We start from the raw sequence: 16,292 nt of genomic DNA, 5'->3' as shown, positions 1-16,292 counted from the left end.
GGCCTATTAGATAAACAATAAAACCAGCTGATCTCTTCCGTATTGTCAAAATGCACTCTATTGTGAATTAATAGTGAATTGAATAAAATGACAATATGAGAGTATTTCAGTCACAATGATATATTTCGTTATTATATACATAAGCAGTGTTTTGTATTTCCAATAACAACATGCAACACGTAAAAAAAAAATTGACATTTCGATTCTGAAAATCTGGTGAAACACTGTGCAAAATTCACGCTGTGCAAAAACCCCCACCATACATAGTATGGTTCGTCATTCCGTTTGAAGCTCATTGAAATAATAATTGTAGACCCATTTAAGTATATATATATTCTTGATCAGCGTAAAATTCTAAGACGATATAGCCATGTCCTTCCGCCCATCTGTTAAAAAAAAAGAATAAAGATAGGAAGCTAAAATTTTGCACAGATCTGTCTTTTGTCTGCAGGCGGTATCGATATCGTATAGCCCCCATATAAAGTCACATTTTTCAATGGAATTCTCTGAAATTCTGCTGCGTCATTATTCACCGGAATTGATCGAATTTCGTATTTAAAGTTCGGAATCGTTACTATAGCCCATGACAAACAATTCTTATACAGCACCACGTCTTCGTATAGCCCCCATATAAAGGTTTTTATTTGCGCGGTATTTTTTTGACGGATTTTTTTTTTTTTTGAAAATTTTCAACTTCTTTCCGAATGGTGGAGATTTTTTTCTTGTTTTACTACTTGCTCTTGTTTGTCACCATTGTCGCCAAGAAGACTACTTTTAACAGCAAACCTAAAACCCAAAACGTAAACACATTTTGATATTTCGTATGATTTTGAAATTTCACTATAACACCCTGATGTTGTCCACATTAAAAAAAAAACTATTGTGATTGACATTAAAAATTGTTCAGTTTACTAGTTATACGATAATTTCACAATTACACTTCACTTTGACAGGTCGGAAGAGATCAGCTGAGTTTTCTCCCATACCTGCTGCTGCTGCTTGTTATCTGGTCTCTTTCAGAGACATCTCTGCTTACGCAAACTAAGAAGTATTTCAAGATAAAAATGACATTGTTCTATAGAAATAGTATTGTTGATCAATTAAAGGGGGGCGTACACTGAGGGTAACGCATAGCCAAAGTGTGTGGTATTTTACTGTTGTTCTGTTTTATTTATTGGGCCAGAGAATCTTCAAACTATATTTTTGGTGATTGTCTTTGTAAAAATCGTTAAATTCAAAATAGTTTAATTATTTCATTTCTAAAGATATTAAGTAAACCTCAATAATCTCTCATTAGTATTTTTTATCTACAAATTATCAAACTATACCGTTTTGTTGGTACTAAAATTGGCTTCATCCAAAGGTCAGCACTTGTTGTCACCTTAAAATAATTAAACCACAATAAAATGGGTATTTAAATTATTAAATTTCCAATACTAACCACCCAAAATTCGCATCACTTTGAGCTTGTATTCAAATAAATAACGGTTACTTATTAGAACCCCACATCCAATATGACAAAATTATGATTATCTTACTCAATGCACTTTCCATTATTGTTTATTAACAATGCAATTTGTTTACACACAAATATATATCTTGAATGGGTTGAAAATAGAATTTCATTTTTAAACGTTTATCAAAACAGCTCTCTTGCTGTTGTTGTTGTTGTACACGCGGCTTTTTAAGTTTACAACAATTGATAACACTACCCATGCATGTTGTTGTTTTTGTACGTTTCTGTTTTACCCCCGCCAAGCATTTCCCACAAAACAATACCAATCCCCATGACATGGCAACCCTGGCTGTATCAAGAAAGAAATACTAAATAAAAACAAAAGTTTAAACATCACCGAAAAAATAAATAACTGTCCCCCCATTAGAAAATACCACAAGCGCAAAAGAGATGGCTATACTTACATTTTTCCACCACGGCAACTATGCCTCTCGCTTCCACGTACACAAAAACGTATTGATGGCAGAGCACACACTATAATTCACAACGCACACACTCACTCACTCCACTCCACACTCTCAACAACCAAACGAATTAATAGAAGAAAAAATGTTGCGAAAATTCAGAAATTATCCGAAAATCTATTTTTTCACAATAAAAAATCGTTTGGAGAATTATTTTTTTCAAGAAATTAAGACACTTGAATTTTTTCTTGTTTTAAGTATTTTTTTTGGTTAATTAGTCGCCAGCTATTTAGTAGTAGCGTATATCCGTACTTGCTGGCTCCGAAGAAGGCTGAATGTAAACTGAACCTCAAAAGAAGCGAACATTGAAGAAAAGTATCGAACAGAGATGGCATATGTTTTGTGTGGTACAACTATTGAACTATTGGGTACGAAATGGAGGTTGCGTTATACAAATGTGGGGTAAATGAATTTGGGTGAAATTAGTTACTAGAAACCCGTAATTCTCGTTTATATGTATTTAAAATATCTCTAGACAATATTAAAAACAAAAGACAAGAATTTTGGGGTTATGTTTTTATTGGCATACATGACAATTCACAATAACAGCCCATTTATGTGCAAACCTTTTTACTAATTTCTTATATTTATTTCAAAACAAGTTATTTAAGTCTATATTTTCGAATTTCTTAATTTTTCATGCTCCAAAGAGTACAATGTTAGTGTACAAAAGTACGAGTTTTTGGACATTCGTACCAATTTGTTGCATCACTCATATAAAACCGAAATAAAATGTAAACAGTGTTGTCAATCGTGTCGACATTTGAGACTATTGGCGATGTATAGGGGAGTAAAAAACGGATTTTCTATGGAATTATGGAATTTATCATCACTGAGTCTGAGTCTAACTAAGCAATGATTAGTTTTGAAAAGCATTACTATTTCATCGGTACATCGGCGTAGCTATCTCGGAAAGGTCCAACTACAAAAACTGTTTCTTTCAAAAAAAAATGTTTAGAAACTATATACAAATTTACCATTTCGGAGGGACCCCGGTGCATAAGTATATGGTAAAAGATTCAACAATTAATTTGTAATGAATTTAAATGTATTCAATAGAGTTCCTGTTGGCAGAAATCATTATCTTTGAATATTTAAATGGTCCATTAAATACATTTTCTAAAACTAAAAATATTCTAAAACTGTTGATAATATTTTTATACCCTCCATGTTGGAAAGGAGGGTATATTAACTTTGCCATTCCATTCCGAAATATTCGTCGTAGACCCCATAAAGTATATATATATTTATAATCAGCATAATATTCTAAGTCGATTTAACGATGTCCGTATGTCTGTCAGCCTGTCTGTTGAAATCATGATACAGGCCACATTATTTGACGTAGAGCGTCAAAATTTTGCAGAACTATTAGTATTGTGTCTAGGATTTTTGGTATTGAAAATAAGACATATAGGTCCACGTTTTGGTGTTGTCCCCATATAACGGTAGCTCCCGATATTCGGTATTTTGATGATTTTTGCCACAGTTTTTCACGGATTTGTCTGAATTTTGTATTTGTAGGTCATAATGGGTCCAAGTTCCTGTGGTGAAACATTGTGTGTATAGGTCTACGTTTTGGTATAGCTCACATATAACGGTACCTCCTTATATTCGGTATTTTGATGATTTTTGCCACATCTCTTCGCGGATTTGTTTAAAAAATGGTATTTGTAGGTCCTAATGGGTTCTAGCTCCATTGGCGAAACATTGTATGTATAGGTCCACGGTTTTGTATAGCCCCATATAGCGGTACCTCCCGATATTCGGGATTTTGATGATTTTTGCCACATTTTCTCATGAATATGTCTAAAAATTGGTATTTGAAGGTCATAATTGGTTCTAATGTTTCCATTACGCTAAGGTGGAGGATATTAAAAGTTCGGCCTTGCCGAACTTAATTTTTTTTTTACTTGTTTTGTTCTCTAAAAAGAAGTATCAAAGTATTCCCGCTTTGCTTGTTTCACAGTGTCACAAGAAATCTATGTTTTTTTCCAATCTGTATTTCATTACCAGAAAAATATGAAAAAATTGCACGTGGACTGTAATTTTTACTTCTGATACATTTGAAATTATGATACAAAGTCAGTTGAGGTTTCATCTAAAATGGTGTGAAATCTCAATTCCTTTAACGAAAATTTCATTATTTTATAAAACTACTTTTGTGTAGAGCGGGATTTGAGGGACCTACTAAGAAGATTTTTTTTATGTGTTTACCAACATTTTGTTAAGCCTCGTGTAATATCATTTAAAAAACCAATTTCCATCGATTTCTCCTGAGGTTACTTGGGTTTCAACACAACTATATCAAGAAATTGATCTTCAAAGATCCCTCATATCGGTGATATAAGTTTATCAATATTCAAAAAAATAAATTCCTACAGTCTAGAATTTTTTATCAAACCAATCTCCAAAAAAAATGTGAACCAAAAAATCGGTGTAAATTATAGTATAAAAATTCCATTCCTCCAGACCTATATTTCACGAACATAATAAATACAAAAATTAGTCGAGTAAGGTCAGTTATAGCGTTTTGCTTGAACATGCTCACATATTCTGCCCTGCTCCCCCGTTTTAGATAACAATGAACAGAACAATACAAACAATTTGCATAACCAAACACACAGTGCAGTTTAATTTATGTAAGAATATTTGATATTTTATTCAAAAAAGTTAAAGATTAAATATGTTTGTGTGTATGTATATAATATATATCATAGAATATGAATGTTATTCATTTTGGTATATTTAATTTAATTTACTAACTTAAAATTTATCTTAATTTACAGCACTTGTTTGTTTTTTTGTTTGTTGTACAACCCGCTCACTTGGTGTTGTGTTTGTTGAGTGTTTCACTTGTTGTTGTTGTTATTTTCTTTTTGTAGAGATTGTTTTCGAGTATGTTCGCTAATAATCATTACTATGTATGTATGTACGTACTTCGTTGTTCCAAAGAATAATTCTTTCCCAAAACAAGTATCAATTACTTTTGGGCAGCCGCCGCCGTGGCTTTCGGATGTGTAATTTTGGCCATAGAATGTTGATTAACAATACGTTCCATATCCCTAATTTCCATAATATCAGTCTTGAGTTTTTGTTTGACAATTTCTCTCCAAATTGCCAAACGGTCCTTGTTATTCGTTATACCCATCCGTTGCAGTGAAGAGTCGTTGATGCGCAACAAGGCTCTGCCAGTGATTTCATGCTAGCGAACAAATTAAGCAGTTTAAATGAGGAATTTGCACTGAAATCTATTTATTTTACCTTGGAAAACAGTTCCAAATAATCCAAATATTCACTGTTTACGCGTCGAAACCACTTCAAAACGTCGACTACAGTCCACAAATATACTGGCTTGGGACGGGCCATTTTCGACCTTGACCTGTTGGTTTGTGTTGTTTCCTCCACCATTGTGAGCTTAACTAATCTAGTTAATATTTGTGCAAATGTTTCGTTAACAACTAATGTTTAATTAGATATTCTAAATTTTATTTTTTTTAGAAAATAATTTTCGGTCACAATCGTTTATTGTTTACATTTCTTTTTGAGGCGGAGAGTAATTGACAATACTATTGTGAATTGTTAGCATGAAAGAGAGTGGAAAAACTGTCAATCACTATGAAATGGTAACAGAAGTTGGTTGGCGATACATCGAATTAATTGTTAATGAAACTATCGGAGATACCAAAACGCAACAAGACATAATCTTGGAAGAGAAAATATATATATTTTCGTCTGCTGTATGTGACTAATATTGTAAGGGATGATGAATTAAAAGCAGGATTACTTCTGATTCAGGTGAGTTTATAGCAATATTTATCGTTCCCTTTAGAAATAGCCTCTTCCATTTATACAAGGCAATTTTTCAGCATATTTTCGTTTGTCAGCATTGATTTTTCTGGCATTGTTGTTTATAGAAAGAAATTACCAAAAAGCTAGTACGATCAATTTTTCAATATACCATTCCCCTCACTTCTAACTCCTTCAAACAGAGACTTGAAATTAGAAAAAAAAATTGTCCAGGCTAAAATTTGTGTAAACTCTCTGCTAGACTTACAAAACAATTTAGCTAGTTTTTGCAGAACGGTTTGAGAATAGGTAAAATTTTCCTATAACCATAAATAAATTAAGTATTAAACAAATTAAAAAATAGCACTTTTCTCGATTTTATAAAAGGAAAACACTCGTATTAATCATCGACCAAAGACATTATCGATTGTCGATTATCGGCAACAATAAGCCGATTCTTATAATCAAACTACAGATCCCTATTATGACTGGCAAAAACCAATAATAAAAAGCGAATTTTTGTTAAAAGAGGTGATTATAATAAATTCATTTCATAGAGGAGTTCTAGAAATTTGAGCGAAATTAAATCAAGAACAAGTTTTTTAATCAACGGTAAGTCAGTCGTCGTTCGGAGGAAATAGAAAAATCTTCAAAAATAAACTCATTTTGGTTTTGCAAATTTTTTTTTGTTAGCAAAATAAATATGGCCGGAGCTACTTTGTTTGAAAGAGCACAAGCTCTGTCAACTGTCAACCGCGAGGAAGGCATTTCATTGTTAAACAAAATCATCAGAGAGCAAGAAGTTGCCGAAAATGATGAAGAACTCATTCGCATCAAGGAACAGGGCATTCTGCAGCTGGGTGAACTCTACAAACAGGAGGGCAAAGCCAAGGAGCTGGCCGATTTGATTAAAGTTACCCGCCCCTTCCTTAGTTTGATAAGCAAGGCAAAGGCAGCAAAGTTGGTCAGATCTTTGGTCGATATGTTCCTGGATATGGATGCTGGCACCGGTATTGAGGTAAGTTAAGGGGAGACAAATTAACTTCCAGAACGTCAACGGACTGATTGTGTAAAATTTGCGTTGCGATCAATTTGCTTTGTGCGTGTGTTGTCCTTGTATTGGTAGACAAGGTAAACAATGAGGTTGCGTAGATTCAACAAAGATTGAAATACACACTCTAGAGAATCGGGAGCACTAAATAATTCAAAGTTAAATTATGTTTCGTTAAATTTCTTTATAAATTCTGAATTTGAGTCCTGTACTTTCTAATTTTGTGAAAATTACGCGTTTTTGTGTAGTCTATGCTTAAAATTTAAAAACTTATGATTATCCGCCCTTTCTTAAATCTTCTATTTAAAGGTTCAATTGTGTAAGGATTGCATTGAATGGGCCAAACAAGAGAAACGCACCTTCCTTCGTCAGAGTTTGGAGGCCCGTTTGATTGCCCTCTATTTCGACACTGGCATGTATACAGATGCACTGCAGTTGGGCTCTCAGCTTCTAAAAGAATTGAAAAAATTGGATGATAAAATCTATTGGTGGAGGTTCAACTGCTGGAAAGTAAAACCTATCATGCTTTAAGCAATCTGCCCAAAGCTCGTGCTGCTCTAACATCTGCCCGTACCACAGCAAATGCCATTTATTGTCCTCCCAAAGTACAGGCCTCATTGGATCTACAATCGGGTATTCTGCATGCCGCCGATGAACGTGACTTCAAGACAGCGTTTTCCTATTTCTATGAGGCCTTTGAAGGTTTCGATAGTGTGGACAACAATAAGGCTTTGACCGCTCTCAAATATATGTTGTTGTGCAAAATTATGTTAGGCAAATCGGATGATGTTAATCAAATTGTTAGCGGAAAATTGGTGAGTAACGCAAGATACACTCACAACGCAATTTAGTATAAATAGTGCATTTATTTATTTGCAGGCAATTACATATTCCGGACGTGATATAGATGCCATGAAATCAGTTGCAGAGGCCTCACACAAACGTTCATTGGCCGACTTCCAACAGGCACTGAAGGATTACAACAAGGAATTGGCTGAAGATGTTATAGTTAAGGCTCACTTGGGTACCCTCTATGACACCATGTTGGAACAGAATCTGTGTCGCATTATTGAACCCTATTCTCGTGTACAAGTAAGTAGATTGAAGAATAAAATGTGTAGGCATATAATTTGAATTGAAAACTTCTTTTTAGGTCTCCCATGTAGCTGAATGCATTAAATTGCCCATGCCACAGGTAGAGAAGAAATTGTCACAAATGATTTTGGATAAGAAATTCTTGGGCATCTTGGATCAGGGCGAAGGAGTTTTAATTGTTTTCGAAGAGACTCCCACCGACAAGACATACGAACGTGTTCTAGAGACCATACAGAACATGGGCAAAGTTGTTGATACTCTCTATCAGAAAGCCAAGAAATTGTCATAGATATGAATTTAGACGCCTATCAACCAACCAACCAGCCAGCCAGTTTCCCCCCATTCCTGTAACGTCAAACATTAAAGCAACAGCAACCTTTACGAAATTTTTGTTTTCTTTTTAAGAGATATTTAATATTCATTGGAGATTTCCATAGTTCAAGAAAGAAACCGGCATCAGATACTCTTTTGTTTTTCTTCTTCTTAATTGTTTAATTCAAATGGTTTTCTTCTTGGAAATAAGTGATGAACGATGTTTACATGAAAAAATAACAAAAACAACAATTTTTATATACAACAAGCCACAACCGAAAACTACGAATATCGTCAAAATAGTCTGCCTCCCCATTTTTGATTGGCTTAAGATATAAACAATAAATTAATCAAAAAAAAAAAAAAAAAAAAAAAAAAAAAAAATAATAAAAATATAAAACTTTAAAACATATAAATGAAGATTTTTATTTTATAAACATTAACGGCATGGAGGAGAAATAATAATTGAAAATACATCCCAAACCGGGAAAGAAAGAAAAAAGCAACGCAATACTGTATTCTTCAAATATATTGTTTATTAGAATTACAATATAATTTATTTATTTCTTCAAAGCCATTGTCAATAGGGTCTCAAGGTATTTTTGAAAAATGTTGAGAGCCTTTTCAAATTTTAGACAAGAATTGGACGTGGTGGCCTTGTGGGTGGTGGATAGTAGAGTAATGTTTGTGCTCTCGCTCTTTGAGGATTGGCTCCGATCAAGGCACCAAAGAGAGCAACGACGATCGCAATGACAATAAGGAATTTCATTTTGAATAGATGTTGTTCCACAAGTTGTCTTGGAGGCTTTCAAACTGCAACTGATGGCGATTAGTTTGCATCAAAGGTTTTTATACTTTTCAATAAACTAAACTCACTCATTTGAATATATATAAATGAACTTGTGTTGTAATATTCTTATCAGTATCTTTTAGACGTCTAATAGCAAAAGAGGTTCCCCAACTATAAATACATATTCAATAGAGTGATCATCAATATTTTAAGAGCTTTTTAGAAACCAAAGAATTCCCCCTACAAACATTCAAACAATGAAAGTGCGAGGTACTTTTTAGTTTTAACCAATTTCAGCACAATATTTTTATCTGTTTTGATCATGTGGTTGGGGCTTACGTTTTATACTTTTTCTTCACAGCGTTTTGAAAACATCTGTAAAAGGTTTCTTTGTTTGAACACTGTTTTATATTAATTTTTTAGCGATTTGAAATTGATTCCTGTTCATTGTAAATGTATTCCCACAACAATACACTCCCTCTTAATTTTATGTTGTATTATCCATTTTTGCAATTGACATTTGTCCCTTAACCTACTTTTCCCCCTTCCACGTATCTACATTTCCGTTAATATTGTCTTTATTTGTTGAAAGTAGCTCTTAATGTCTTCATAAAACATGTTCGCAATTGTTCTCAACACAATGTTAGGCGGAAGTACTTTAGGCTTGAAAGGATTCCATCACAATAGCGGAATATTCATATCATAACGATGCTGAGGATGATGAAGATGACAGATGGAATGTCCGGAATTGGTTGTTGTTATTGTTTGGTATGTCAGATGCCAGGCGCCAAACATTCTGCCGCCCTTCAAGAATGTTTGTGGGAAGAGGCGCATGTCTAACCGTGAGGGGGTGTTTTGTAAGATTGTGTGTGATGATAAATATGTTAACAGTTAAAAGCTCTGCTCCTTGAGCTTTTATGGAATGAACCGATTTACAGTTGTTCGTTTTTAGCGATTTCTTTAAAAAAAAAAAGGGAAATTGATAGGATTTTTTAACGAAAATTTGAAAAGTTTTCCTAATTTGAAATCAGAGAAATCAGACCAGAAATTTAGATCGAGTTCGGAGATGGGCAATTTCGGTTCACTCCTTTTGGTACCTCAGCCACAAAAGGTAGACATTTTCAAGAAAATGTTTTCTGCACAGAAAGAGAACGGATAATCCGATTTTGCACCAACTCTGGAAATCCTAATATTTGCATCAGTGCAATGTCGGGTGCGAATATGGACAATATCGGTCCACTCCATCAAGTACTTCCCCCACAAAGGGTAAACATTTTGAATAATTCTAACTCCTATAAAATGTGATGTGGCAGTTCGATAAACAAATTACACACATAACAATATTTTTATAAACCCAAGGTCTGGTGTGAAGATCGGATATATCGGTCCACTCCTTCTGCTACCTCCCCCACAAAGGATCAAAATTGAATATCTATGAAGCTTCTAAGACGCGAAATTAACATCCGATTCCATTCAGACTTGGCACATCTCAATATTTCTATCAACACAAGATCTGTTATAAAGATGGTAGAGATCGGACCATTCCTTCTGGTACCTCTCCCAGTTTTGAATAAACAAAACGATTATAAAATCGGAAATAAGCATCCGGTTCTCTTCATATTTCACACATCCAATTATTTCTACTAACACAAGATCTGCTATAAAGATGGGATATATCGGTTCACTCCTTCACAGACTTGGCACATCTCAATATTTCTATCAACACAAGATATGTTGTAAAGATGGTAGAGATCGGACCATTAAGTGAGGAAGTAGTCGATATAGTCTAAAGCTGGCACGTCACAATATTTATATCAAATTTATTGAGGTCCGATACGAAATGGACAATATTGGTTCATTCCTTCGGAACCTACTCCATAGAGGGGCAATAATTTGAATAATCATAGCAGAAATCAAAATATATTTAAATAATCGAGCATTGGCTGAGGGTATACATAAGTCGGCAAAACCGACTAATACTTCTTATCTTGTTTTGTTGCATGCTGGACTAGATTTAACTGTTTTTATAGATTTAGGCTATTAAATGGGAGATTTCTTATCACATTATCTGTGGAAATCACACCATTTCATATTGAGTCGATTTACGAATAATGATGTAGAGCTTCATTGATTATTGAGGTCCTTTGTTCTTAGACTATTTTGAATATTTAAAAAGTTTATTTTCCGGTTTTTAGGCATTTGTGTGTCTTTGGACTTTTAGATTGAAAACAACAATAAAGACGGATGATAAATTCTACGAAATACGTTGAGTGTTTAACTCTCCAGGCCAAACTAATTTCGATGTTGTTTATTTTTTAATCTAATTCCTTTTTTAGAATGTTTTTTTCCTGTCTCCGATTATTCAGTGCCTTACATTCATTTCAAAATACACTTCCGCCACTTAAATCATCTCAAACACTAAGTCTCTCTCTCTCTCACACACATATTCACTCTCTTCTCCTGATACCCATTAACAGGTGCTGCTATTTAACAGACAAAACTCACACAAATGCAAAATGACAGGTAATTGGAAGGGATGTTTTTGTTATGTCTAGCATTTACTAAGTCCGAAAAGGAAATGAGGAATATGAGTTGAAGAGAGCTTTTAAGCTCTCCTAAATAGGAAATCAAACGTTGTTTAAGGCAAAAGAAAAGCTAACAGAGCAGCATAGGATTTAGTCTGGCCTTACAGTAAGCGTACAACACAAACAGAGCAATCACGGGTAAAATCGATAGAAATAGTTAGAATTTTTTTCAACAAATAAAAGAGAAAAAAATTAAGAAAAATATGTTTTAATAAATTATATCAATGACTTTTAAAAGAAATTCAGATTAAAAATAATAGAAAAGGTAATAATGGTGTGAAATTGAGAAGAAAACTTAGTTGGAAAACCCCAACAACTGGCAAAGTGTACAGAAAATTACAACATTCCTTTGGTTCAGTGAATTTTTCAATGCCTGCCTGCAAGTGAGATTGGAATATTGTATTACAAATGAATTGTGTGACGAGGAACAGACTTTGTAAAAGAATTTAATTTCAATTCCAGCAAAATTTATTTCGATAACCTTGAAATGGTTGGCGTGAAAAAAATTGCAACTAAGCAGATTATTCCATGTGTTTGAGAGGGTTTTTTCATATGAAAACCTGAACTGAGTAATACCTACAAAAAATCTATATAAATTTTTTTTTGACAGTTGGCCAGCCAAAACGCCAACTAGCGCAACATTGACAAGTGCAAGGCAACAACATGGCACGAAAAAAAACGAAAAAACAAGAAACGAAAACAAACCCTAAGCAAAGGTGACAGACACTGTGGGGAAAGAGTGGGTCATTGGCGGATTATATAAAAATTAAGCTTTAAATGCCAATGCTAATGTTTGGTAAACAATTTAGCAGAGTCTGGAAATTGTTTTTTTTTTTTTTCTTTTGAGTGGTAATATTAATATAAGTGCCGCATTAATTTGCTCTTTCTGAGTTGATCTGGTTGTGCAATTTTTGTGGAAAGGGACACATGTCCTTGCTGTGTTTGTTTTGGAATGTTGGCAAATATGTAGGCAGAAAGTGTGACGCCATCAGTTGAGCATCGCCAAAGATGGCGTATGTGTGTCACATATCTATTGTTATTGGATCAAGTGATTTATTAACAGTTAACTGTAATGATATGAAATTTTCGAATTTATTTCGTAATACTCTCAAGAATGTTTGAAAAATTTAGATTATGTGGGCTGTTATGTTTTTTTAATGTTTTCTTTCTGAGAAGAGAACTTTTGAAGCCAATAAATAAACACTTGTTTTTTTTTAATTCTTTAAAAAAAATGTTTGTTCCAATTCTCTTAGAATGATGAGACTTCATTAGACTAGCTTCTTAAGCTTCTGTGCTTAAGTGCCCGTGAAATGGATTTTTCAGTCAGAAAAATTATTGAGGAAAATATTTCTAGTGAATTTAAAATCCTTTAGAATTCTGTACTTTAACTCTGATAGAAAACCGGCATGGCATCAGGGTTGTATTTTAATAGAATAAAATAACAGTTTTACAACACTTTTGCATAATAATTAGGCCTAGACCTGTGGGGGATTTTTTTACTTATTTTATGAGTTATCGACAAAATTCGGTACCGATATTCAGACCGATATATCCATCTGTACGCCAGACCATGGGTTAATAAAAATATTGTGATGTGTGTAATTTGAAGACAATCGGACACTTTGATCACAATTTATAAGACTCATAATTATTTAAAATTTTGACCCTTTGTGGGGGAGCTCCCAGAAGAAATGGTTCGATTTCTAACATTTTTATAAAAATCTTATGTAGATAGAAATATTGAGATTGGCCAAGTTTGAATGGAATCGGATGTGTATTTCACGTTTTATGAGTTGCATGGGTATTCAACATTTTGGCTCTTTGTGGGGGAGGTACCAGAAGGAGTGAACCGATTTATCTCATCTTCACAGCAGATCTTGTGTTAGTAGAAATAATGGGATGTGTGAAATATGAAGAGAACCGAGATCTTATTTCGGATTTTAGGATCACTTTTGTTATTCAAAATTTTAACCCTTTGTGGGGGAGATACCAGAAAAGAAATGGTCCGATCCCTACCATCTTTATAACAGATCTTGTGTTGATAGAAATATTGAGATTTGCCAGGTCTGAATGAAAACGGATGTTAGTTTCGCGTCCTAGAAGCTACATAGATGTTTCAAAATTTGGCCCTTTGTGGGGGAGGTACCAGAAGAAGTGGACCGATATATTCCATCTTCACACCAGACCTTGGGTAATAAAATGTTATGATGTGTGTAATGTGAAGACAATCGGACTCTTACATCACATTTATAAGAGCTATAATTAATCAAAATATTGACCCTTTGTGGGGGAGGTACTTGATTGAGTGAATCGATATTGTCCATTTTCGCACCAGACCTAGCAATGATAAAAATATTAGGATTTGCATAGTTGGAGCAAAATCGGATTATTTTTCCCTCTCTGTGCAACAAATATTTTCTTTGAAATTACGACATTTTGTGGAGAAGGTACCAGAAGGAGTGGACCGGTATTGCCCATCTCCGAACTCGATCTAAGTTTGATAATAATATTACTATGTACCAAATTTGGATTAATCGAATACTCTCTTCGAGAGTTGCTACCTTACCGACAATTGTGGTTAACTACCGAAATTAGAAGCGTTTTAATGTTATCGACTTTTGTCGGTAACTCAAAAAATGAGTTAGAGAATTCCACCATTAATTTTAAATCCCATCTCAAAACCGTCAATTGTTGCAAATAAATAAAAATCTGATTATTGCTTTACTACTCTGATATATTTTTATGGACCAATTTTAGGTATTGAAACACAATTTTTAAAAACCTTTAATTAACCTCGAATTTTTTTTTCTCTTTTCATTAACTACTTTCCTTCTAATAACTCTTCTATTTTCAGTGAACTTGTAAGGCTGTCGTCGGCTATCTCTGTTTGTGACTAAACGACGTCTGGTGGACTTGGTTTAAGAAAAAAAAAACAAGGAAAACAAAATCCACAATGGATCAATATGGAGCGGTGCAAACCCATTTGGTAATCCTGCTGGCCTAGGGGGAGGCGGTGGTTACGAACAACAGCAGCAGCCAGCATTTGGTGATTATGGTGGTGGAGGTTATGATCAAAGCGGTGGCTATGGCCAGAGTGCGGCCGGGGGAGCTATACCACAACAGCCCTATGGTGTGGCTGCCAGACCAAGGGTGATATTGAGGCCGAGGGAGAAGTAGATCCTAATCTGTAAGTTTTTGTTTCGCAATTGGAGAAAAAAACTTATTTAAAATATGTTTTTATGTTCCCTTAGCTATCCCGAACCCAAGGAAGCCACCAATAAATTCGCAGCCATGCTGATGTTGTGGAAATGCTGTTCGGTCCAACGGAACACGAATTGATCCCGGTGAAAAGTTTTTACTTTTTCTTTTATGCTGCCTTTGGTTCGCTTTTCCCTCTGATGGGTGTTTATTTTAAACAAATGGGCATGAATCCGGGACAGTGTGGTGAGTATTTGGGTCATAAAAATTATCTTTAATTGAAAAGTCACTTCTTGTGACAGAGTGGTGGGAATGTTTATTTAGGAAATTTTGAGTTGTTGGGAGAGAGCGAGAAATAGTGGTCTCTTCACCATACCGAAAAATGCAACGGTTTCTCACAAAAAAATCAGAGTCTCCAAATGCCTATGTGATGGAATTTTTATTTAACACCCCCTAAGATTGGAATTGGGTTATGGCAAACAATGATCGCTCATAACCTTACATTTTCTTAGTAAACATTGTAATGTCCTAATTTTTGCTTGTTAAGGCGAATATTACATATTTATGATTTTTTTTTTTGTTTATTTCTCTTTCGAGGCGAGCTTAATGATCTGAATGTCCTTTAATATGTTTCAGGTATATTAATTGGTATGCGTCCATTGTGGAAGTTTTGTCGGCACCATTTGGGGATCCTATGCCGACAGGTAAGTATTGTATTGCAATATTTGGACCAAACCTATTAATATTATTATAAATTTGCTCTTCCAGATGCCGCCAGGGTAAAAAGTTATGTTGGGATCATTGGCTTGCTGGATATGTTTACGATTCCCTTGAGCTTTATCAAACCAGAACCGGTTAAATGTATAGAACGTAATGCCACCGGTTTTGTTCTAACCTATACAAGATCAAAACGAGATCTCTCAGCATTTAATATGGCCGACCTGCAAGGTGACAGTGTTGAGACATTCGACAATGAATCGGCCATTGTGGGAGCTCTGACCAAGCCAACACCAGATGCCCTGGAGGAAACACATTCAAGGTGAGGGAGAGGGGTTATATTCAGAGAATGTGAGAGAAAAACTCCATTCCAAATAACTTTTTCCTAATTTTAGGCTTCTTTTGTTTGACATTAAATTCACATTTGGAAATTGTGTTTTCTCTTGAATTCATCATAAATATACAGGTTCTAGGTTATTTTTAATAACATAACTTTTTCTCTAATTTTTCCAGGCGCAAACGTTCCATATTCCCACGAATTGATGCTGGCATTTCACCCGTCTATACGTTTTGTAAGCAACTATGATGCCAAGGAGCATAGTGACTATGTAACACCGATTTTCTCTAGTATGTTTTAAACCACCCGTAAGTTGGTCAAACGTTGGTCATTTCACTGGAGAGAGAGAGAGGGTCACAAGAGATCATAGAAATTCAGACAAATACTTGAAAAATATTTACAAAATGAATAATTGTGGTAGACTAAACCGGTTCGGCATGA

The 16,292-nt window shown here is 34.5% G+C and overlaps 3 protein-coding genes and 1 pseudogene across 3 annotated transcripts in view; 2 read left to right on the top strand and 2 right to left on the bottom strand.

Moving 5' to 3' along the window:
* LOC101897270 (7SK snRNA methylphosphate capping enzyme bin3) overlaps window positions 1-2,261 on the bottom strand; it is a 28,521-nt gene extending 26,260 nt beyond the window's left edge. The window contains exon 1 of the mRNA XM_005177946.4: window positions 1,921-2,261. The gene's annotated coding sequence lies outside the window, so the exon portion shown is untranslated. The remainder of the gene's footprint in view (window positions 1-1,920) is intronic.
* Window positions 2,262-4,609: 2,348 nt separating this feature from the next.
* Window positions 4,610-5,547, bottom strand: LOC101896383 (protein aveugle). The gene is made up of 2 exons (XM_005177941.4): window positions 5,242-5,547; window positions 4,610-5,182 (listed from the first exon to the last, which is right to left on the bottom strand). Exons 1-2 carry the CDS (start codon window positions 5,386-5,388, stop codon window positions 4,961-4,963), a joined length of 369 nt encoding a protein of 122 aa, XP_005177998.1. The 5' UTR covers window positions 5,389-5,547; the 3' UTR covers window positions 4,610-4,960.
* A 685-nt stretch (window positions 5,548-6,232) lies between these two features.
* Window positions 6,233-8,375, top strand: LOC131805588 (26S proteasome non-ATPase regulatory subunit 11-like). Its single transcript, XM_059128910.1, is given in 6 exon segments — window positions 6,233-6,378; window positions 6,460-6,784; window positions 7,127-7,292; window positions 7,295-7,632; window positions 7,697-7,909; window positions 7,971-8,375. Coding segments are annotated over 5 exon segments (1,263 nt in total). The 5' UTR covers window positions 6,233-6,378; window positions 6,460-6,469; the 3' UTR covers window positions 8,202-8,375.
* Window positions 8,376-14,886: 6,511 nt separating this feature from the next.
* On the top strand, window positions 14,887-16,151 carry LOC131805596 (major facilitator superfamily domain-containing protein 6-like; annotated as a pseudogene).
* Window positions 16,152-16,292: the final 141 nt, after the last annotated feature.

Source organism: Musca domestica, unplaced genomic scaffold, assembly GCF_030504385.1.
Source record: "Musca domestica strain aabys unplaced genomic scaffold, Musca_domestica.polishedcontigs.V.1.1 58, whole genome shotgun sequence".
NCBI classification, from domain to species: Eukaryota; Metazoa; Arthropoda; class Insecta; order Diptera; family Muscidae; genus Musca; species Musca domestica.
The sequence above is the reverse complement of the archived record's forward strand: the minus strand, read 5'-3'. Positions and strand labels throughout refer to the sequence as shown.

Bases quoted from the DNA above. Each gene is read 5' to 3' on its own strand.
- LOC101896383 (XM_005177941.4), bottom strand. From the start codon at position 5,388: ATGGTGGAGGAAACAACACAAACCAACAGGTCAAGGTCGAAAATGGCC. The intron at 5,183-5,241 runs GTAAAATAAATA...TTTGTTCGCTAG, and splicing joins ATTTGGAACTGTTTTCCAAG to CATGAAATCACTGGCAGAGC.